General features: G+C 43.0%; 1 protein-coding gene across 4 annotated transcripts in view; it reads right to left on the reverse strand.

The window, feature by feature from the left end:
• Positions 1–1,401: 1,401 nt before the first annotated feature.
• Positions 1,402–23,748, reverse strand: part of AP1M2 (adaptor related protein complex 1 subunit mu 2) — a 35,163-nt gene continuing 12,816 nt past the window's right edge. For all 4 annotated transcript variants that reach the window (XM_061582899.1, XM_061582904.1, XM_061582917.1 and 1 more), the window contains 10 exons: positions 19,278–19,345; positions 17,791–17,921; positions 16,457–16,604; positions 9,315–9,441; positions 8,506–8,648; positions 7,528–7,599; positions 6,998–7,156; positions 5,678–5,803; positions 4,335–4,410; positions 1,402–2,222 (listed from right to left, as the gene is read on the reverse strand). In XM_061582899.1, the coding sequence (XP_061438883.1) occupies positions 2,200–2,222; positions 4,335–4,410; positions 5,678–5,803; positions 6,998–7,156; positions 7,528–7,599; positions 8,506–8,648; positions 9,315–9,441; positions 16,457–16,604; positions 17,791–17,921; positions 19,278–19,345 (1,073 nt within the window). In that variant the 3' untranslated portion in view covers positions 1,402–2,199. The remainder of the gene's footprint in view (positions 2,223–4,334; positions 4,411–5,677; positions 5,804–6,997; positions 7,157–7,527; positions 7,600–8,505; positions 8,649–9,314; positions 9,442–16,456; positions 16,605–17,790; positions 17,922–19,277; positions 19,346–23,748) is intronic.

Below are 23,748 nucleotides of genomic sequence, written 5' to 3' on the forward strand. Positions count from 1 at the left end.
ATTGGAAGTAGGCTGGCTACTAATGAAAGACCTGTACATGGACCCACCCAAGTGTTGAGGTATCCATTTGTTAGATAAGGTTTTTTTATTGGTTAAAAAAAACCCTAGAAACTGAAAGGGCAAGTTGGGAGGTTAGAATTCCTTTTTCTCAAAGGGTTTGGACCAGGTTCCTTATAGATCAGCCCTGGGCTCCTGTTGGGACAAAGGGTGGGATAGAAATCAAATAATAAATTAATAAATAAAACAGGGTCAGGTCTGGTCAGTGCCTGGATGGGAGACCGCATGGGAACCATGTGTAAGCCGCCTTGGGTTTCTATCATGAAAAGAAAGGCGGGGTATAAGTGTAATAAATAAATGAGTAATAAATCGTCTCAGCCTGTTTTAGTAGCACCCATGTCACTCCTTCCCGAGAGAGGAGCACATCAAAGATATCATAGGTAAAGAGGAAATTAGACTCTTGCAGCCTAATCCTATGCACTGTGGTTAGAAAGACACTCAGTGTTCTGCTGGTTCCAGCGTGTCTCCACCTGAAAACGGGGGCACACAACACTAGTCAAACTCCACCCCTTTTTACTGTAAAACCTGGTGGGATTAACTCCAATGTTATTGTTTAAATTCAGCTTCAAAAAGATTTCACAACAGATCAGCAGATCAACCCATTCCCCCTCCAAATGGGGCTAATGGAAATGCTTTGCTGTAGGTGACTAGTGTGTTCACAGCCTGTTACTAAAATGTGAAGTCACTCTGTGTTAAATGGGACTACTCCAGTACCTTAAACAGACGTTTAAGTACCCTTAAATGAATATCAAGTGGATTAATTACTAATCAGTTAGGCCTTTTCTTTTCCTGACCTTGTAGATGAAACTGAAAAAAAATTTAACTGAGAGGCAAAAAACTATTAATACCACAGGAATTTTATGTTTTTGCCATCTATGGCCCAGTGTTGTGAGAACTGGTCAGTACAAGAATAAAAAAGGTAAAGGTGTCCCTGCACTTGTAGTGCGAGTCGTTTCCGACTCTTAGGGTGATGTCTTGCGACATTTACTAGGCAGACCGTATATATGGGGTGGGATTGCCAGTTCCTTCCCCGGCCTTTCTTTACCCCCCAACATATGCCGGGTACTCATTTTACCGACCACGGATGGATGGAAGGCTGAGTGGACCTCGACCCCTTTTACCGGAGATGCAACTTCCTCCTTCCGCTGGAATCGAACTCTGGCCGTGACCAGAGCTTCGGCTGCGTTACCGCTGCTTACCACTCTGCGCCACGGAGGATCTTGACAAGAATAAGCAGTGCCATTTTGTTGCCTGTTGAGCATGGGCTTAGTATGAAGGAAGAGGTGGCATAGGAAACAAAAGGAAACAGCGACTAATGATACACAGCAGCCTAAAAGTCACCCCTGTTGAAATGGATTGATTTATTTTAAGTTAACATTTATAGCTCATAATGGTCTAAGGACAAGTGAAAGTAGTTACCTATTATGTGTCACTCATCTTAAAAGCAAGAGGTAGCTGCTATTCTCACTGTACAAATAGGGAACTTAGGCTGAGAGAAAAAAGGGGCTTGCCCACAGCTACCTGGAGAGTTTGTTCCCAAGGTAAGATTTGAACAGAATCCTCTGGTTCCAGTTTCCACACAATGGTAGGTCAACCTCTCCCTGCCCCTCCCTTCTCCAGTCCAACCTGCACCACAGCAAGGAGCCAGGCACCTAGGGAGAGTTCTGCTTAATACTACCTAGTTACCTGCAGGCAAGGCAGAACTGATCCCCGTGATTAGAGTGCCAAACCAAACCTTCAGAGCATTGAGGAAGTTGCCACTTCTGCTCTGGTCCTGTGGAACCTTCTAAAGGACAGAGGTTATCAACGACAGCATTGCTCCTGGAAGCTTCTCCAGGCAAGGCACACCATGTCAACTTTTCACCAGAGAGAGGTCCACAGCCATTCAGTCAGGGAAGCAGTACAAATGCCAACAGCAAAGAGCCATCATTTTTCCTTGAGGCGTTGGGTCAAGCACCCCAAGAACTACTACCAAATCAAGCTGTAGTTGGGCAGAGAGAGGGACGGGGAGGCATTCTAGGAAAAGGATATACATATACAATCTGCTTCAGAGAGAGCCGGAAAGAGTAAAAAGGATTATTGGGGCTTCGTTCACATCCAGACTTCATTCTTGAGGTTGTCCAGGTCTTCAGGATCACAAGATCAATGTGTCCGGAGCTGGTAATCTGGAACAAAAGGTATAGAATATGTTATGCCTGGGGTACTATTTGGCCAGAAAGCTCCTTGATAGTTCTGCCTCTTCCATGAGCAGCTGTTATATCTGCAGCAGGTGCAGAGCAATCAAAGCAGACCTGCAAGGAGGGAGGGAGCTTTAGGAACTTGGTTCTCTCCAGGTCCCAAAGTTTCTGCCTGTGAAATGTGAATACTAACAAGCTCCCTCACAGGATTAAATGAGGATGGAAAGTGGCCAGAATTGCACCAATTAAAAAAGAGTTTCCAGTGCTGGAACAATCCAGATAATAAAATATCTCTCTCACATCTATATTGGGTAAATTGTTAGAACGGCTAGAACTGTTAAACTTATAGAAGAACAAGCCTTGCTAAAGGAGAATCAGCACAGTTTCTGCACAGAGAATCCTGCCTCACAAATCGTTCAGGGGAGATCTTTAGACATTTCTTAATGCAACACACCGCCTCAAGGTAATGGTGCTGGCCTCTAGCTTAGATGGCTGAAAAAGAAACAAACTATCTCAACCTCCAATAGACCTGTCTCTGCAAGAATGTTATCAGCCATGGCAGCTGAATGGAATCTCTGTTAGGAATCCTTTTACCAGATGCTAGGGCAGGGGTTAGGAGCCCTGACCATAGCTTATGCAGCCAGAGGCTGAGGGGAATTGGAATCCAACATATCTAAAGGGCCACAGGTTCCCCACCCCTGTGCTGGGAGGGCAAGTGAGGCAGCAATGCCTTTCAAGCTCTGTTTGAGAATATGGACCTTTGGTCTGATTGGAAAACTGCTTAGAAGCCACTTTGGCAATTAAGTAGTATATAAATTAATAATACTGTAACAAAAATAATGATGGAATACTTATAGCAAAGAAGGATCACCATGCAGCTCTTAGTATACAGAATGTGCTCTAAAACAAAAGGACTGTGTAAATAGAGCAAGGGTAATGGTTTGGGCTATGTTAGAGTTTCTTAAAGACCCAAAGTTCTTGGCTTGAGAGGAGCAGCCTGACTATAATTTACTCCTTTTTCTATGGCCTGAGGAGTGTGCTTTACCAGCTTGACGAGGAGGCAATTTATTATTCCCATTTTACAAAGAAAGGAGATGAGACAGAGCCTGGGCTTCAGCCATCCGTCGAGTCCATGGTAGAGCTGGGTTTCAGTGCAGGTCTTCCATTGGTTGGCACTGTATTATCAGCCAGAGTCTGTCCAAAGACTGAACCAAGGAGGTTGCCAACAGGTAGAAAACGGGCCGATCAAAGCTTTAGCTAGCGGAGGCAAGCAGCAACAAGCATACTAGTGGCACAGCTCCACCTGGCCATTATGAACAACCTTGTGCAAAATGAACAAATGGAGGGGGGCACACAGGAAAATGGGGAGCAGCCTTTGTGGGACTGAGGAAAAGCAGCAATACGTAGGGTGCTGGCTTGAATGAAGAAAGGCGATCATGGGAGACCAGTGGTAGGACAAGCCTCGAAGGAAGGAGTCACTTGAATAATGTCAAGTGTGAGCCACATAGTGAGCATTACACTGGCTCTGTGTAAGTTGAGAAGAGGGGAATCACTAGCATATGCTTAAGCAAAGGTTGGGGGCCTCTGATTTTCCAGAGAGAAAGCCAGGAGCATCTCCAGCCTTCTTCTCCACAAACTGCCAGAGCTTAGGGCAGAGCAAGGCAACATTCCCAAATCACATGGTTCCAGGGCTCTGGCCACATGCTTGCTGTATGCTTTAACTGCTATCCCTTGCTGAATTTGGCTCTGGGGGAGCACAACACAAAAGCAGCAAGATTTGTTGGATTCCCTTTCCCTTGCAGAGTCCATTATGTGGAATGCATGAAATGAACTGGTTTCTTGGAGGAGGATATACACGTGTTCTTGCAGAAACAGTTGTTCTTCCCAGGTTTCAAAGATTCTCCAAGGGACTCCAGAATGGGTTACACAACCAGTTGTGTTCATGCACATTCCAGGAAAGCAAGCAGTCTTTTCTTTTCGCCTTTGCCTTCATTTGGCTTGCTTCTCACAGGCACCACAATAGAGGGGGCCTCAACCAAGGAAAGCTGGTGTCTATGCATCTGTCTCCAGTTCAGCTTCATCATAGCCTTGGCAACTTACCCCCACTCTGGGTGATGTAGCGGACCCACGGCAGAGCCTGGTACCCACTCTTCTCAATTATCTTCATGTACCGCACCTAAATTGGAGAGAGGTGATGGGAGAGAGCAATAGAAAAGGAGAAAGTGTCCATCAACCTCCTTTAAGCCATTCATTACTGGTTATTCACACTGAAAGGCACTTCAGGTCTGTGCAGCGATATGCACCTGTAGTCTTCCCCACCCTCTCCAAGGAGATACTGGGCAGAGCCTGCAATAGGAATTTGTGCCTGTCACAAGTTCATGGCAAAGAACACTCAGATTTTAAAATAAACCTTTTGAATTGGTCTCAAAGAAAAGGAAGGACCATCGCTCAGTGGTAGAACATATAATTTGCATGCAGAAGGTCCTAGGCTCAATTTCCAGCATCTCCAGGGAGGGCTGGGAAAGACTCCTGCATGAAATCCAGGACAGGCATTGTCAGTCCATATAGACAAAACTGAGCTAGATGGTCTGACTTTCTATGTTCCTAAAGAAATGATAATGTGATTAGTAAGGAAAGTGTTACTTACTTAAGGGGGGGGAGAGATAGATGACTGATGGGGACCTATAGATTTGCTCTGCTGGACAAGCTTGGGAACTGGGCTTGATGGGGACAGGGGGAAGGGGGACAATGCACCATTCCGTCCGTACTCCAGACATTCCCATTTCTATACCTAAGAAACAGAAGGGAATGAATCCCTCCTCTTCCCAGCTTCAAAAGACTGGGTCCCTGTTTATAACTGCATAAACTGGATGGGACCACCCAGGAAGCTTGTAACCCCCATACAGTCAGTGTTACCTACAGACATTTATTGTGTGTCACATCCACAGGTGGGCCTCTTAACAAGGCTGGAGCGCAACTTCCTGTGTGTGGAGCTAAGCAGAAAGACAGCAGATCCCCCTTTTAAAAATGAGGGTTGGGGCTAAGGCTAGCAAAATGCGTTGCATATCCTCTTCAGAGGTCTAGGATGAGGTAAATTCCCTCCCATCACCAGCTGGAGCTCTTGAAACAGATATGCAAGGATGAGACGATCACTGAGTTTAAGCCCGCAGCCACAATGTAATCGAATGGCCCTTCTATCTCCAGCTTTGGAAGGATAGTTTGAATAATTCTGAAACCCATTTCATAGCAACAGATACTAGCTATTTGTTCTTAACATTTTAGATCACATGCCATATGTTCAAATCGCAGGTTAGAGCCTGTAATCATCTCAGCTTCTCTTTCAACCCTTCGTATAGCCACTACTCACATGTGTGCACATAGTCCCTGGACTGCATAGAGTGTGACTATTCCCCCTTCTCCACCTCCAATCAACTCTAGCTCACCTGTATCCCGGAGACTGTGAAGTATGGGATCTCAAACCGGACTGAGATGGGTGGACGTCCTTCCAGCTCCTCATTCTCCACACTGGGCAGCCCAAAGTGGGCTCGCATCAAGTACTCTTTGCCACCCTGCAAAGCCAAAAGCAGGAGAGGGTAGGGTCTTTCTTAGCCAATGGTTATGGAGACCAGCTAGTACAAGTCTGACCCTAATGACCAGAAAAGGTAAATGGGGCACAGAGGTGGAGGAACACCAATGGCCACAGAAACATAAAAACCCGCCGTCAGCCATCTCATTCACACTCCCCTCAAGCTCTGCTGGGATCTAACGGGAAGGGATTCACTGGCAGTTTTAGCACCCCTACTGGCTCTGGACCAGGGGTGTGGAAGCTCTGGCTCACAGGCCAGTCTTGGCCTGCCAGGGAGTCCAATTTGGTCTGCGAGGCCATTTTCTCCAAACCATACCCATCTGCCAATCAGGTGACATCACTTGTTAGGTCAACTGATAGGCGGGATTTAATTCTGTGCTGCCAAAATAGAAGGATTTTAACCCCTGCTTGAAAACTGACGAGCAGGAGTTAAACCTGCTCAGTTTGGCTGTGTGTGCCTCTTTTGTCTTGGGAACACAGCAAATGGAAATATCAGGAAAAATACAAAGTCTGTTTCCTTTTGCTGCATATGCCTTGGGAAGAGGCGTGTGCAGCACAAGCACACAGAAACTTTTTCCTGCATCGCTGTGGGAGGGAGAAGTCCCTCTCAAGGTCCATATCTGCATTAAGCAGGTTTCTCTCCCCGCCCCCTTGGAAGTGAGGAGACACCTGCTCAGTGCAGACACTGGGTCTGAGAGGGACCTCTCCCTCACTGAGCGATGCCTGCGCAATGCAGGCTTCTTCCCCTTCCCCCTCCCCACTGCTGATGGGGAGCAGGGAGGAAAAAGACGTACTTTGCTATGGCTGGCAACACCTCTTGAGCTGAGGTTTCCAGGTCCCTGATAACTAACCAGTTGGCTGCCAGGCACTTGGGAACCCCTTCCAAGGGGGTAAGGGGGTGGGGCCAGCTAAAGATGTAGTCTGCAGAGTGAAAAAGGTTCCCCACAGCTGCTCTGGATCAATCTTAACTATCTCCTCTTCCAGATCCACTTTGTAGGAGCACCAGTCCATATAGCAGAACAATCCTCTTGCCTCAACCCAAAAGCAACTGAAAAGCCCTAGGGTTAAATCTGTATTTTATTGACGTTATTGGCAAAATTCCCATTAACTGGAATGCTCTACTGATCTGCAAAATCTGGGGAGCAGGATGGGGAGGAGAGTGGGGCATTCCTCTCACCGGGAAGGACTTGATGCTCCAGACGACAATATTTTTTTCAGGCAGATATTTTGCACTGCCAATGCTGGTTTTGAACTTGGGTGAGTCAGCATCACTTGGGACTGGCACACATATCTCCACTCCATTGGCCACTGATTGCTTCTTGAACTGGCCCTTTGCCTTTCCAAGGAGAAATAAGACACACTCATGACAGTATGCATTTGGCCCTTCCCAGTTAATCTCTGCCACAAGAGAAAACAAGCCAAAGCAATGCAGCGATAAGTTTGAGCATTAAAAGCAAGGTTACCCAAAGCTCAGGATTGCTTTGCACTCCCTCTTATTGTCCAATGAAGACTGGAGAGAGCTCTCATTTCTCCAAAGCTGATACACATTCTACCTTTAGATCATGTGGGGCAACCGTCAAGTATGAACAAAATCTACATCAACAAATAGCCAAAGATATTGTATCTGCTTTATTAGAGGCTTTCCTCCCCCCATCTTTACTGCAGAGGCCTTGGGCAGGGATGGAGGTATCTCTCAAAGCTATTCACCTTAACCATGATCTCCACTCGGCTGTGAGAGAACTTCTCAATTACAGATTCAATCCAGATGAGAGGCTTGACCTTCAAGCAAAGAGAGAGAAGGTCATTCATGGGGGTCCAGAGCCTTCTGTGAGTTAGAGGGCTAACGAATGGCATGAAGAACAAAAGGTTAATCAAAGGTATTATGTCAGGTATTGTGAAAGCTAAAAACACCTACAAATCCTGTCATCTCAGTTTAATCAGTCATATAGAGGACTGTGAGCCATCTCTGAGCAGCAGGGGATAATCCCTAATAACTAGGTAGCATTTATATTGCAGTCACCAAATAATGGTTAATTTTCTTAGCACTTCAACAAATACCAGGGCAATATGACACATCTGATAGGAGAGGAGAGATTCTGGAACCACCTTCACATTGGTGGCTTTCCTTTCACCTTTAACATTTAACAATGTTGGTTTCTATTCAATGTCATGCTTGGAAAAAAGAGATCAAAGAAAGAATGATGCTTTCTGAAGTGTTGGAAATGTAAAGGATGATGGATTATCTCCAGTGGTGCAATAGAGTGTATGTATGATTGTGGCTGGATGTTTTATAGTGGCAGAGAATGGGTTGCCAGATGTATGGAGAATTCTCAACACCACAAAGACAACCAACTGCAGCTGCTACTCAAGATCAGAAAACACCTCACAGAGCTTTCTGAACAGTGAACTAGGCCTTCAATAACAATGCTAGCCCATCAACTGTGTGTAATTCCTATTGTCCTTCTGCAAGAGACACTCTCTCTTGAACAGTGCCAGCAAACAGATAAGTGGACAACTGACCTAGCTGGGTATGCATCATGAGGGAAAAGCTAGTCTGGGGAAGCTAGGCAGCCACTGCCACAATGAATCCATGCACAAAGCAACTACATCTGTCTCCAACAAGAAGGGGTGCATGTGAGTTCACCATAGCATTACTTTTTCCTAGGGCCAGAATCCCAGACTTACCTGTGTGTTCAGTCTGTAGGACATGAGCTCAAAATCTCCATCAGGTGGGATAAAGGAGATGGTCCGGTCATTGTCAAAACGTGACAGTCGCACACACTGGTGGAACTTGACATCCTCCAGCTCCACAGACTTGTTTTTCCCACCTGAGAAGTTGGAATGATGGCTTTTATAATTGGGGGGGGGGAGGAGAGAAGGAGACTCAGCTGTAGCCACAGATAACAGCTGCCACTTTTGTGGCTAAGAAGAATTACGACATAGTTGCCTGTCCTGGTAGTTCTACGCCTCTTAGAATTCAAAGCATTCAAATAGGAAAGGTTCTTCCAAAGGATAATTTTTTTAATTATTAAAGTCCTTAACTTTTGAACACAAAACCTAAGAACAGGAAGCAACAGATATATATAAACTAATGAATAGAGTTGATAGAAAATAATAGAATTGTCCATTCCCAAAATACAAGATACCAATTTAAAAGTTATCAGGTAGCATGTTAAGGACAAGCCAAAGAAACTGCATTTTTCATAGACATAAACACGGTCCATCTGGGGGGCCCTTATCCCAGAGGTGTAGGAGCAGCTCTGGTGTCTCAGCACTGAGAGATGTCAAAAAACTCACCTTTATGAATTAATTATTAAAATAAGTTCCTGGGCTGAAATGAAACCTCATCTACATAAAATGAAAAACCTCGACACTAAGCAAAATCTGTAATGTCAACCTGTTCAATTAGTCCCAGAAGTCCTGCCCCTGGATTCTCACTCTGCTAAGCCCACCCAACAACTGATGCTTTTGCTTCAGGGCCCTGAGTGACTTACGTCCTGTGAGTTCAAAGAGCATCCTGTCGTTGAGGCCCAAGCGCAGCTCTGGCATGCCTGAAAGGAAGACCTTCAGCTTGATGGAGCCGACGATCTCACTCAGGAGGACACTCCCATTGGCATTAACCTGGAAGACAGAGCGGGGTCTGGGCCTGTGAGCCACAACCTGTCTCCTTCGCTTTTGCCTTGAAGGGGGGTGGCTTCCTCCTTGGTAAAGCCAGGCTAAAATTATCTGTCCTTGAAAGGAATGAATTCACTTTAACTACATTAACTGAATTAGTTCAAAAACCTCTGAACTACACTTGAAAGTAGTTCCCATAATTGCCATGAATTAGATTTGTTTTGGGGGTAGAACTTTAAATGATTTCTAGTTCATCTTCAAGTCCATCTCTTAATGTGTTTTTTTAGACACTTTGGGCCTTTAAAACTTAAAGACCATAATTTGGAGGGTGTGGGATAAATTAAACAATTCACATTCCACTGTATGTGTATTTTTATGTTTTCTTAGTCTTAAGTATATTTCATACTTTACAGCAGCTTGTAACATTCTGGATGCTGGAAAAAAATTGCCAAGAATCGTTTGGATGAACTTGAAGTATGAACTGAATGAAAACCAAAGTAGTTCAGTTCTAGAGGGACAAACATGAACTGGAATTAGTTCCTTCTTGGACATATTGAACTTGAACTAGTTCTCTTTTAAAATGAACGTTCCAAGCTCTTGAAGTTACCTGCCAGTACACCCGTCATGGAAATGAAGTTCTTTGAGCACTTAAATGTGTTGTGTATATACTAGCTCCAACAGTTGGTCAGTGATTTCCAAACTTTTTTCCCCATGGACCATTTGAAAATTGCTGATCTCAGTGGACCACTTGATGGTTTTTCTGCCTGTTGTAGAAATTGTAATGCACTGTGCTAGATGCTGTATGATTTTTAAATGAATTTTTATTGTGTCTTATTTCTTACATGGTATATTATTGTATTACAATTTACATTCCATAGAATTCAAATTGTAATATAATAAAATACAATGTGGGGATCCATGGACCACAGTTTGGGAGCCCCTGCACTAGATCATGAGTGGGCAGACTTCAAGCTGATGGGATCTACTTCGTTGTTTACTAGAACCCAGAGGTTCTCCAACTGGAGCTGGTGTAAAATAGTGGGGGGATGGAAGAACAAGGCACCCAGATCACATGCTCAGCCCAGGAATTTGTTTTCAGTACCAGAACTGAGCTCACAGTGGAATCATACAAAAAAATCCCACGCTTGGACTCTCTCTGCCCACCCTAGCTCTCTTTCTTTCAGCAGAAGGGGATGTGGAGATACTTTGGCTGATGCTGTTGTTAAAACAACTGAGTCAGAAACCCCAAGAAATCTCCAGTAGATCCCAATCTACCTTTCCCTTCACCTCCATTCCTCTCCCCAGAGCTTGTTTGCGATCGAAGCTGATGCTCCAGGAGGAGAAATACTGATTTGGGCCGGAATTGTCAGCCCGGTGGGAGCACCACCATCCCCCCTGGAAACCAGTTTCTCTCAAGCGACACGCACCTCCGAGCAGCCACCAACAGCAAGCTTTTCTCTCCCGGGGCAAAGCAGCAGGTTAGCAAAGAGAGGGCAGACCTGCCCCCCATCCTGCTCACCGGGAGCACCACCTGCTCCAGCTCCTGCAGTTCACAACCCACTGAGAAAGGCACAGCGCCCAGCAGCTGCATGCCAGGGGAGTCCACCAGCTCCGACCGGTAGCAAGTCGCAGATTGCTCAAGCTGCCCATAGCCCTATCACTGGCTGCCCAGCCACACACACACCCCGTTCCGTACCCTCTTCTCCTCCCTTAGCGGATGGGAGACAGACCGTGCAGGCACAAACAAGGGAACCAGCCTCAAAGCGCTGCAGCAGCTCAGCCGGAGCAAAGAGAAGAGGCACTGGGAGCTGCTATAGGGAAGTGTGGGTCAGCCAAGCAGGAGGTTGGGAGCTTTGGAACTCTTTCCAAGCGGCGCACCCCATTGGGAAGCTCAAAGGAAAGAAGGTTTTCTCTAACGTCTTCCAAATGAGCAAGGGAGGCTTATTTTTTGCCCTGCTTCCTATCGTCTTAGAATGAAGAGGTCTTTTTTTGTCTTCTGTTTCTCCTTATGTTTGTTTTCCTGGAGAAGGGGGTGGTGGATTAAGAAGGCTTTAAAAAAGTTACTTGTATATTCCATTTTTAAGGTTGCAACACTCAGATGGAAACGGGGGTGCCAACATGATTTCCTGGGCCCAATACACTCGATGTAGATTGGACCCCCTATATTCCCACCCACCCAACCCCTCCTCCTCACAATCTATTGGCAAGAACTGCTGGTTATGTACATATATTACCAACATGAACAGTTATTTTGAATCCACAGTCTTGATTTAAGATGTATTTATTTAACAGACTTTTAACCTGCCTTTCAGTGTTCCTGCCCTCGCAAGGCATTTTACAATTGTAACTAGCTCAAAAACCATAATTATGCAGCCACAAAAGTGGCTGTATACTATAGCCAGCATGGATTTTTCACATTCTGCAATGTTAAATTGAAAATACCCCCATGCCATTCTGAGGCCTCCCATAAGCATATTTCAAAACAAAACCTTACAAAAGTTAGTCCTGAACTCAGAAACGCTTACTTAACAGCCCTCTTTCATGGTGATACACAAAACAGTCAGAGAGAATCGAGAGTTCAAAGTGTAAAACAAGAGAAAAAAATCTAGACCCTTGCTGGACTTTTTTTGTCAGCGGTCTCATAATTTTTTGAAACTAATTAAAAATCAGCCATGTTCACAGAGTACCTGTAATCTATTACTGACCTTGCCCCATACTCTGACCTTCATCTTCTGCAGTTCAAAAGTTTTAAAAATGCCTGGCTGATTTTTAATTAATTTAAGAAATTTAACATTGACGTCTATTATAGCGTCAGGCATACTCAGTAAGAACTGTCAGTGTTCTAACAGCTGTTTGGCTTGGCTAATCAGGTGACTACACCCAAGCCAGATATTTGCTCCACTTGAAACAGTCATGACTTCCCTCAAAGAATCCTGGGAAGTGTAGTTTGTGAAGGGTGCTGAGAGTTGTTAGGAGACTCCTATTCCCCTGACAGAGCTCCAGTGGCCAAAGTGGTTTAACAGTCAGTCCCTCTTCTGAGGATTGTAGCTCTGTGAGGGGAATAGGGCATCTCCTAGCAACTCTCAGCACCCTTCACAAACTACACTTCCCAGGATTCTTTGGGGGAAGCCATGGCTGTCTAAAGTGAAATAAAGATCTGGTGTGGATGTGGCCAGGGACAGCTTTGTTTTAAATTTGGGTGGGAAGCTACATGTACCTGCTGCAGAATAAAAAAGTGGGTGAACCCTGAAAAACAGATACTGTTCACAATGTTTTCCTTTTGGAAAGGAAAGGGCTTTCCCTCTGCCCAGTACCCGCCGAACCAATCTCTTCCCCTCCACCTTCCTCCCTTTCTCTCCTCCTTCCCCCTCCCCCCAGGTCAGTTTCTTCTTTCCTAAGCATGATTGTACAGGAGTAAATTCCACTGAACTCAAAAAGCATGCAGATGATCAAACCTGCCCCCCTCCTCCCTCCTATCCCCTCTCCTTTGCCCCTCCTTCCCCATTCCCTTCCAATCCCCTCCCCCTTCTTCCCCTCCCTTCCTCCTTCCCCTCCCTTCCTCCTTCCCTCTCCTCTTCCCCTCCTCTTCCTCCATGGTCATATTCTAAGCATGACTGCATGGGAATAAATCCCATTGAATTTAATAAGCATGCAATTAATCAGACCTGCCTTTCCTCTCCCTCTCCCCTCCCCCTGCCTCCTCTCCTTCCCCTCTCCTCTCCCTTGCTCCTGCCTTCTCCTCTTCCTTCTTCCTCTCCCCTGCCCACTTTGACCTTCCCTCCCTCCCTCTTCTCCTCCCCCCCATGGCTAGTTTTACCTATCCTAAGCATGATTGCACCAGAGTAAATCCCACTGAACTCAATAAGCATGCAAATCAAACTTGCCCTCCTTCTCCCCTACCCCGTATGCTCCCATCCCTCCTTCCCCTGCCCTTCCTCCCCCTCCCATCCCCCTGTGGTCAGTTTCATCTATCCTAAGCAGGAGTGCAAGGGAGTAAATACAATTGAACTCGATATGCATGCAAATGATCAATCCAATCTCAGCAAACTTGTACAGGATCACATTTCTTACCTCCCGGCTTAAAAAACAAATTTACTAATAAGCAAAAAAAACTCTTGTGGTTTAAGAACATATCTATAGCCAGCAGATATTTCTATCAAACTTTTAAAAGCAGGGAAATTGGGCAGCTATAGTGAATGCACCAGAGGAGCAGGACACCAGACCTCCTTTATTGTACTGCCGTACAAATTTGTAAAAATGCAAACACAATTTGGGTTCGTCTTTCACAGTCCAATCCGCTTCCTGTGTAGCTTGGAAGAATTTGGTAACATATGCCTTTCAGCATATACAAAGGCAGCCTCCCCAATTGCTTTAACTGCAACTTTCTACACTCCTGATATTTTACAGCAAATTACCACAAAAAAACCCACAAACTTGCCAACACACACACAGACACACACGTCCAGAGAGGGTTCTAGGTGTTGCCTGGAGGTCAACAGATCCCTCATCAGTCACAACTCTGACTTCACTTATTGGCTAAAAATCTGAAAGGTCGGGGATTGAAATGGCTAGCTACTAGGTGTAGGGGGGAGGCTGACATTTTGGTGTATATCTCCTGATCCAGAGCACTTAGGAACTTAATTTTTTTTAATTGAAAGCTAAGAGTCTGGGGCTCCTAGTGGCCCTGGGCCCAGGAGAAACAGGCCCTTTTTATCCATCTGTTGGTAGCCATAGATGGAAGTAAGACAGCTCCACTGAAGTCAAAAGAACTTTCTTCCAAATAACATTTTTAAGACCAGGGTGTAAATTATGTAAACATGCATTTGGGCTTATTCATACATCATTCTTCTGTTTACATTTATACACTTATAGTACACCCCTTGTATATGCAGAAGTAAGTCCCGCTGAGTTCAATAGCACTTACTCCTAGGTAATAGGGTTGTCAAGTCTCTGGTTTTCACCAGGAGACTCTGCCTTTTAGGAGTCCTCTCTGGGTGAGTCACCTTAATCTCCAGACTCTTAGCTTTCATTTAAAAAAAAAAGTTTCTAGGTGGTCTGGTTCAAAAGATATAAACCAAAATGTCAGCCACTCCTCCCTCCATTGGTATCGGCTGCTCTAATCCCTGCCCTTTCAGGTTTTTAGCCAATAAGTGAAGTCAGCGTTGTGATTGACAAGATTTGTTGACCCCCAGGCAATACCTAAACGTCATTTCAAGTTCTCTCAATAGTTTCCTTTTCCTGCTTGTCTCACATCAGAAATTCAGTAAATATATAGCTTTCAGCAGCATAAAGAGTACTTTTTCTGCACAGGATTGGAACTTGCTTCTGAGTAAACATGCATAGGATTGCACTACAACAGAAGATCACAGCAGGATCTTGGTGGGCATACACAGTAAGTAATTTTAGTTATAATTATAATAACAGTGTACATGCAGGGCTTTTCAATTACTTGCAACAAATGGCATATTATACATTTTATCTTTCAAATAATTTTTGAACAGAAGTTTTAAAAAGTGTGCATGCTGCAGTGTTATACTTTTCTAATTAAGCAGTCAATGAAGTTTAAATTTTACTGGACTCTGAAAGAGGGCAGTTTATTTGTCTTATTTATAACCTCTTTTGAGAAACTTCCCAATATGAAGCTTTTCTGGGAGTAAAGCTCCAATGCTAATTCCACATACCTGGGAGTTAACCCCAATGAATTTAGTAAGACTTACTTTTGAGTAGATATGGTTAGGATTGTGCTGAAAATCAATGGGACTTTTGAGTGGACATAGAAAAGGATTGTGTTGTAAATCTTCTCTCCTCCTCTGACCCTTTTTTTAAAGCAGTTAGGCAGGGCTTACTTAGGTGTCACTGCTTTTATTTGGCAGGAAACTAATACTTTTTAAAAAAAGTTCTGCAATGTCCAACTGGTTTTGACAATAAACTATTATATGAGGTGTATGTATTTTTACATCTCCAGTATGTGTGTATATGGAATATTTCCAACAACCCTGTATGGTAGGGTTGGAAACCAAGGCAGCTTACAAGAAGAAATAAAGCTAAAATCTAATAACCATAAAACAAGTATAAAACAGTTGCAAAACAGCTTAAAGTGGCATGATTCTGAATTTGGGGTTGGGTGAGTGAAGTTCCTTATCATTTGAGGTTGCAGTCCTGTGCACCCTTCCTTGTTTGAATACATTGGGACTTGCTTCTGAGTAAATATGCATATGATTGCACTATAAATATCTTTACAGGTTGTAAAAATAATAAACTTATTTGAAATTCATGCTTATATAAATATTTCTTCATACTGTGTCTTGATATCTACCTGATTTCACACTATGGTTGTAAATTATTATTTACAAATGATTATTTCCTCTACATTTTAAGTGTGCCCTTCTTCCTTGGGGTGGTCGTGGTCCTCCTCTGCTGTTTGCACCCTGAGAGATGGTGCGTAGCCCATGGTCATACAAAAGACTTTGTAGATTATTTCCATTTTAAAATCTAATTAAAATGATTTATATGCAGGCAAAGTTTATGAAGTAATGCAGATCCACATAATCCATTTAAAGCACATCTAACTCGCATTTAAAGCACATGACCCCCCAAAGAATCCTGGGAAATGTAGTTTCCCCCTCACAGTTACAGTTCCCACCACCTTTAACAAACTACAGTTTCCATGATTCTGTGGTGGGATTCATATGCTTCAGATTTATGTTGAATGTGCTTTAAATGCATGGTGTGGATCTGCCCTAGTATGCTGTGCACTCATTAGTGAATTGAAAAGAACAATTTTAAAATATACTTTTTTAAACAGGGCTGTAGCTTAGTGGTAGGGCCCATGCTTTGCATGCAAAGGTCCAAAATTCAATCTCTGGAAGAGACTATTGCCTGGAATCCTGGAGAGCCAATACTAGTCCACGTCAGCACAAACTTTCTAGGTTTACCACAACATCGCCTGGGTCTCTCTGTACCCACCTGAGCACCTGGGTAAGCCAGATGAACCCATGTATAGACCCCTACATTAACTCACCAGTAGGTTGACAGATTCAATGACATCAATGAAGACTTCATTCTTCTTGTATTTAATGCCCTCTGACCTCCAGGAGACTGCATTGGTGACAGTTGGTGGAACACGGGATTTGGCTGTCTCCAGCTTGTTGCCCTGCTGTGTGATGTACCTACAAGGGAGTGAAAATGAGCAAAATCAAGAATTAGAACTGCTCCCATAAAATGCAGTAATTCCTCCTTCCTGATAAGGTATCCAGCTGCACCTCCGCCAAGTATTGTGGGGTGTATAAAGTTCACCGACTGCCATCTAGAGCAGGAACAGAATCTCAACAATCTCAGCATCAGAATCTCAGCAGCAGCTGAGTGAGCGAGAGGAGATGGAGATGGAAGAGTTAGGAAATATAGACTACGTAGATTTCAGCGGCCTCCTCCTCCTTCTCCTTGGACTTCAACATGGGCCACTCCAGCTTCATCTCGCACCACCACCTGGAGCTCGCATTCCGCGCCCCGCACTTCTACCTATCCTGCCTCGGGAAGAATGACATTCTGCGCCCTGCACTTCTACGTATGCTGCCTCCTTGTCAATGACACCTTCCAGCGCAGGGGCGGCCTGGGCCTCCAGCTGCCCCTGCATCCTTCTGTTTGCCATTTTTGGGATCCCCTGGGAAGCTTGTGAGACTTTGGGGATGATTTGTGTGTGTTGGACCCTGGGTGAGAGCCAAGGTGGATGGGTGGAGTCCAGGGTGAGAGCCAGGAGGCTGACAGATGTTGAGTGGAGAAGTGCAAGGCAATTGTTTTAATATTTATTTGTTAATTTGTATTATGTATGCATTTGCATTGTGGCTTTATTGTATTTTTTATAATATTTGCTGTTTTATCTTCTGTACACCGCTTAGAGATTTTTATATATATTAAGCGGTACAGAAATGGCTTAAATAAATAAAAATAAATAAAACAAAAATTGACACTGACTGGGCTGAAATGTCAAATTCAGAAAAATTCATGTTTGAAATTTTGACAGTTCAGAATTTGATGTTTGCTTTTGAGATCAAGTAGTTCTGTGACAGAACTCATGTAAACAAGTCCCATAACTGAAATTTAAGTATTTCTTCAGATTTCACTAAAATTAAGCCCCCATCAAAAATAAAGTTTTGTCCATGTAAAATAATAACCTCAGAATTCAATGCTTGGGATTTTACACATGCTGAAACATTTTGCTCTACCACAACTCCTGAATACACACAGATGTGGTTTTCAAATCCTGTCAGGTCATTTGCACAATGTCAGAAAGAACTAGCAAAAAGGCAGAAAAAAATTGGGGCAGGAATGAGGGGAGAAGCAGTTCGAGCAACTCACTCCTGCAAAATTTTACTGTCTGTTGTCTGGGGAAACCCAAAGTCCATAAGCTCATCCAGGAGTTCGTACACGATGACAAAATTGTCGCGGATGCTTTCTTCTTCCAGCTCTTTGAAGTATTCAGAAAAGACCTGACAATGAGAGAATGGAAGGTTTCACCCAATTGGATTTTATACAGAAGAGGTGGCCCCCTGTGGGTCAAGATCCTAGAATTCTGCAGTCCCAGCATCCAAAGTCTGCAAATGGAATAAACTGCAGATTTCACCATTACATTTGGCATACTTCATTTGACTGTTTGGTTCACGTGCATATTTCTTGCATAATTTCCAATTTGGGGTGCATTAGGAACTGGGAAAGGAAGATAGTTGGGTACTTTTGGTAACGTATGAATGAGGGGCAGAGAGTTGCTGAGAGCTTTATATGAGATTAGAGCTTCTGTACTGCGTGAAGAAGCCTCCCCAATCCAGCCTTGGCCACACTGCAAGTTCTGCTCCAGTTTTTCCCAAACATCTGATAAGAGGCACACTTTTATTCTGAATTAAATAATTGTGAGGCAAACCCAAAGTAAATTGGATCTATGTTTAAATCCCATAAGGATAAAAGTCTTATTTTAAACTGCTTTTAATCAGTGCTACAATGTTTTGTACTGCTCTGTTGTTTTAATTGTTGTAAAAAGGGGAAGGGCCATAGCTCAGTGATAGAGCATCGGCCTTGCACGCAGAACTTCCCAGGTTCAATCCCCCAAATGGCATCTCCAGGAAGGGCTGGGAGAGGCTCCTGCTGAAAACCCTGGAGAGCCACTGCCAGTCAGTGTAAACAATACTGAGCTAGATGGACCAGCTGATCTGAGTCAGGGTAAGGCAGCTTTCCATTTTCCTAATTCAGAGGTGGGAAATCTGTGGCCCTCCAGATGTTGTTGGATTACAACAACTCCCATCATCCCTGATCATTGGCCATGCTGGCTGGGACTGGTGGGAGTTGTAGTACAGCAACAACTGATGGGCACAAATTCCTCACCCCATGGGAAATATATTTAAATTGTACTTCAAGTTTATTGATTTTTTTTATGTACCACTCCACAGCCTGGGAGCAAACATACTCAAAGGTAGCGTAGAAGTGATTTTTTAAAAGGCTGACATCAGTGTGGTAGAAACCAGACTTGATATTGCAAAGGATGGACAGGTCTTTCATCCCTGTCCCCAAATGGATACTGTCAGGATTTGTGACACTGAGAGGAGACAGAGTACCAAGGCCAAGCTGATCTGCTTGTGTAGCATCTTTTTCCAGGCTTCACACAGTGCTCAGCAGCGTTTGGGGGAAGGGTGTGTGTTTGCCTGCATGATACTCCAAGCCAATAAAAGAATGCAGCAGTAAATTTGAAGATAGTAACTTGCTTCCTCCCTTACCAAGAGAAAAGAAAGCAACAAACTTTCCCATCTTAGTGTCCTGTATTTTCCTGTATGTCTAACAATGGCTACTTTACTTACCTCCACCACTTTGTAGAGAAAAGAATACACCAGTGAAGCATTGGCATTCTTCATGGTGACAGCCACCACTGCGTAAAAGGTTAAGGATAAAGAGAGAGATTTCTGAGCTGCTGCATTGAAGACTATGGACACTGGTGAAGGAATGCTGGCTTTGGGGAAAACTAGTCCAGTCACCAATTAGCCACCAATAGATGAACAACAGGGATCAGGATCTCTGTGGATAGGCACATGTACACCTAACAGAGAGAAACCTATTGTCATCTGATGCATTAAAAATGCTTATTAGTAATTATAAGGTATCTAGTTCCTCCTGAAATCCCTTTAAATATTTCCTTTACTGTGCTTCAAACAAGCCAGGCTAACTGTGGGATGCTCAATTTTACACGGTAAGCGAAAGCGTATGACATCAGGCATGTCATAGTCTACACACATACATTCAAATTCATCATAAAGGGAGCCCAAATTATTTTATTTTATTTATTTATTTATTTATTGTATTTGTATACCGCCCCATAGCCGAAGCTCTCTGGGCGGTTTACAGTAACTAACACAATATAATGTGTGCAAACATAGTTAATTATCAGCGCTTATTCTGAGTCTGGGATTTTATCATTTCAGGAAACTTTTTCTTTTATTTCCACAGATGTGTTGTTCTCCATCTCCAGTGTTTTTAGTTTTCCAGAAAGGAGGTTTCCAGGAAATTTACAGACCCATCAGATTAACTTTTCCCTCAGCTTAATTGTTGGGAAACATACATAAAGGTCAAGCAAGTCTTGATGAGGAAGAATCAGCATAGCTTTTTCAAAGGTAACATATCATAATTTGGTAAATATTATATACTTACAAAGTCCCTCATCAAAGGCTTCTAAGTAAAACTAACATTTGTGGGATACAGTAACTAGTTAAAAAGGCAAAGGGGACAAGGGAGACATAAAGGAACAATTTAAAAAGAAATTCAGTGTAACTGCAAAATTACATACTTTGAGGACCCCCCCAATTTCAGATATTCATTGGTGTGAAATGATCCAAGTATGGGGAATAAAGATTTTGTGATCATAATTCATAACTTATAGAAAACATCAACTTTGTGTGCTTTGGCAAGTAAAAGCCCAATTCAGACTTAGAAGTTGTTAGGAAAGAACTGATAATGCACTGGCTAGTATCATAATGGCATTATATTATATTAATCTATGATGTGGCCACATTTGAAATACTATGTATGGTTCTGGTTGCCCCAACTCAGAAAATATACCTATAACTGGCAACTAAAGCATTCAAGATATTGAACTACCTTCCCAATTAAGAAATCATTTGGAGGTATTTAGTTAAAAAATAATTAGAGGGGAAGGACATGATTTGTTGTTATATGCCTTCAGAAGGACATGATAGATATATATTAAATTACTAGTAGACAGAGCTTGTTTTGCAAACAGATACACATTCCTGCTGCTTGAAATATCTACACTCTCTCTCTGTTCAGGTGTCTAAAGGGGCAACAGGACACCCACAGCTGAACATTCCAATCCTTGTGTGGGTTTCTTGCTCTGCTCTGGAGAACTGCACATCGTGTCCTGAGTTATAACTGCTACATGTAAGAAGATCCTCTTTCGACTATTTTACAAGTCAAGGCTTCTTCACTATATTTGTATCAAATTTCACCTTCCTTGATAGGGCTGGAGTAGATTAACTATTTGGGGAAGCAATTAATGTCCTCCCATTTGTCACGGAAAAGTACTCTAATGAGGGAGGCCCAAACATCTCACACACACACACATACACTAGAATATTAAGCTTGCATTTTATAGGCATGGATCTATTTTTTGGCTGCTACTGAAACTGTTCTTGAGGGAACAGAACTCCCAAAGCCTAAGTTTCTGACTTGTGTGCAGCTTAACTTTCTTTCTCTTTCTACTAAAATGATGAACTTCACTAAAAAGTGAACTTAGTGTTCCAAGTTTAATTGTTAAGTGTAAACATGTCTCGTTTTTAGACTTTTCTAGTAATCAGAGTGTTGTGCACTACAAGCATCAACTTTCAAGATGGGGGGGAAGTACTTTAGCCATTTGGACTACACTTTCCCTCGATTTTTGGGAGAGCCTTATAAAAGCCTTCCTCATAGACTTTTCTACCAAACCACTTCTAAATGAGGAATGCCAAATTTCAACTTATTGCCATTTGGCGGTGCAGGGTGACTTCCTTGTTTTGAGGGAGAACTGATCAATGCCCCATTTTTAGGATTTTTTTGTAGTCAAGAGGCTTTGGGCTACACATGTACACAAATCCTGGGCTATAGCTCAATAGGAACTAATATCATAATGCTGAATGAGGTCTCACTCTCATATCTACAAATAAAACAAATGCATCCAGAATGGATGAACGGCAATACAGTATTTCTAAATCTTTCATCATCCTAGAGGGAGTCTTCCTGTGAAAAATAGGAAGGTTCAAGTCAAAAGGACGTGATTCATTATACTTATGTATTTTACTACACAATCCAAGATGGTGTTCAAATCAAGTTAAGGTGGCTTTAACAGTACCTGATAGATCCTAATCTGTATTTGTAATTATTATGAAAGTCTATTTGCTTTGACTGCTGCTATTCAAAGAGTACCAAACTCCTTTGGGGAGACCAGAAGCCCTGGAGCCCCTTCAAAGTAATTCACTTGTACTGGATATCTGTATAACTCTCTCATCCCATTTGTCTTACAACTTTCTCCAGAATCAATGGCTGCATTGCTGCAAGGAGCCAGACATTCTTGAAGAGAAGACTGCAGCTCAAACCTCTCGTTTGCTCTGCTGGGTTTTTGACTGAAATATGAATAAGCACAATTGTGTGGTGGTATTGTGGTAACTCATCAGCAACCTGTGCCAGTTATTACTAATGATTTGCAAGACTCTTGTTGGCCCATAGCACAGAGAGTGGGAGACTCTCTTTCTCTCTGATAGTTGTTTTCTATTTGAGGCAGAAATCAGCGTGTTAAAGAGATTTGTTGATTTGTCCTGTGTGACAGTCACATGGATTAGCTAGAGTTTGTACAAGAGCATGGGTAGCTGAGTAACTATGCTCAGATGACATCAACTTTTGACTCTTTACTATGGCTTCAGCAAAGGATTACAAGCTCTCCTATTTGGCAAATATCCAAGTTAAAGAGAGAAAGTTTGACATCATTATGTCTTTTATTTTATGTTCTGATATGTATGTTTCATTCTTATTTTAAAGATACTACAGGTGATTTGCATCCTTGCTTCCTAAAAGAGACTCCCTCTTGGCATTTATTGCATCCACCACAGTAGGGGCTGTCCTAGGCTTTGAAATGGTTTCACAGCCTGAGCTTTGTTTGAGACTTTTGGATAGACTTTAGTCTGGAGTGCCTACTTCAAGATGTTCCTGAAAAGAGTTCTGACCGCTAACACTGATGACAGCTGTCAATACAATCCATAGTCTATTTGTATGCATAGTTTAATCAGAAGTTCTACAGAATTCAATGAGATAATACTCTGCACACTTACTTGGGACTAACAGCCTTAGAGTTGTAATTTCTTATTTATTTATTTATTGCTCTAAAGGTCAGGATCACTACATGCAGGGACTTTTAAAAAGGTAAACTTTCATAAAGGCTCTATCAAAGCTTATCAGTGTTGATAGTTAAATGGAGCTTTTTATGTTCAGAGGCTGAATGTATCTAGTTACCAGGCAAATAAGGGGAAGCTGTCATCACCTTACCCAGATTGTGGGCTCACATATTTAGCTGGTTACAGAGTTTATTATTACTGCCAATGAGAGCTTATTGTTACACTTTTTAAAGACAAATAGGCATCTCCCTCACTGCAAAGTTCTCCTCCCACTGCAGAGCAGTTCCATAGACCTGCACAATAGTCATAATACTTTACCCTTTTCAGACTGGTTACCTCTGCAGTGCAAAAGAGGCTGCCTAAATCATTTCAAAAACAACAGCAGCCATCTGTTAAAGCACAAGAAGAGGGACTGAGAGATCTCTGGATAGCTGCCCTTCAGCACAGAAGCGCTACCCCAAATCTTTTTTGAGTTTTGAGGGGGGGGGGCTTTAAATCATACCTCATGAACTCACTTGGCAGCCTTAAGCAAGCCACTATTTCAGTCTTCTATCCTGTCTACATTGTAGAAATAATATTGGAGGAATGGTAAACCACCTCCGAATACTGCTTACCATGAAAACCCTATTCATAGGGTTGCCATAAGTCGGAATCAACTTGAAGGCAGTCCATTTCCATTCCACATCAATACAGGGTTGTTGTAAGGATTACTGAAACAATGTATGAAAAGCACTTTTAATACTTTTAAAGTATTATGTTTTCCTTCCTAAATAACTGTGATGAATGGGAACACACTCATTTTTGGACACATGGAGAAACCAAATTTTGCACTCAGATCTACTTTGTGGAAGGTAGGTGCACAGAAAATTCACCTGGCTTCTTCCTTTCCCAGATCTCA

The sequence above is a fragment of the Rhineura floridana genome, chromosome 1 (genome assembly GCF_030035675.1).
Source record: "Rhineura floridana isolate rRhiFlo1 chromosome 1, rRhiFlo1.hap2, whole genome shotgun sequence".
Classification (NCBI taxonomy): Eukaryota; Metazoa; Chordata; class Lepidosauria; order Squamata; family Rhineuridae; genus Rhineura; species Rhineura floridana.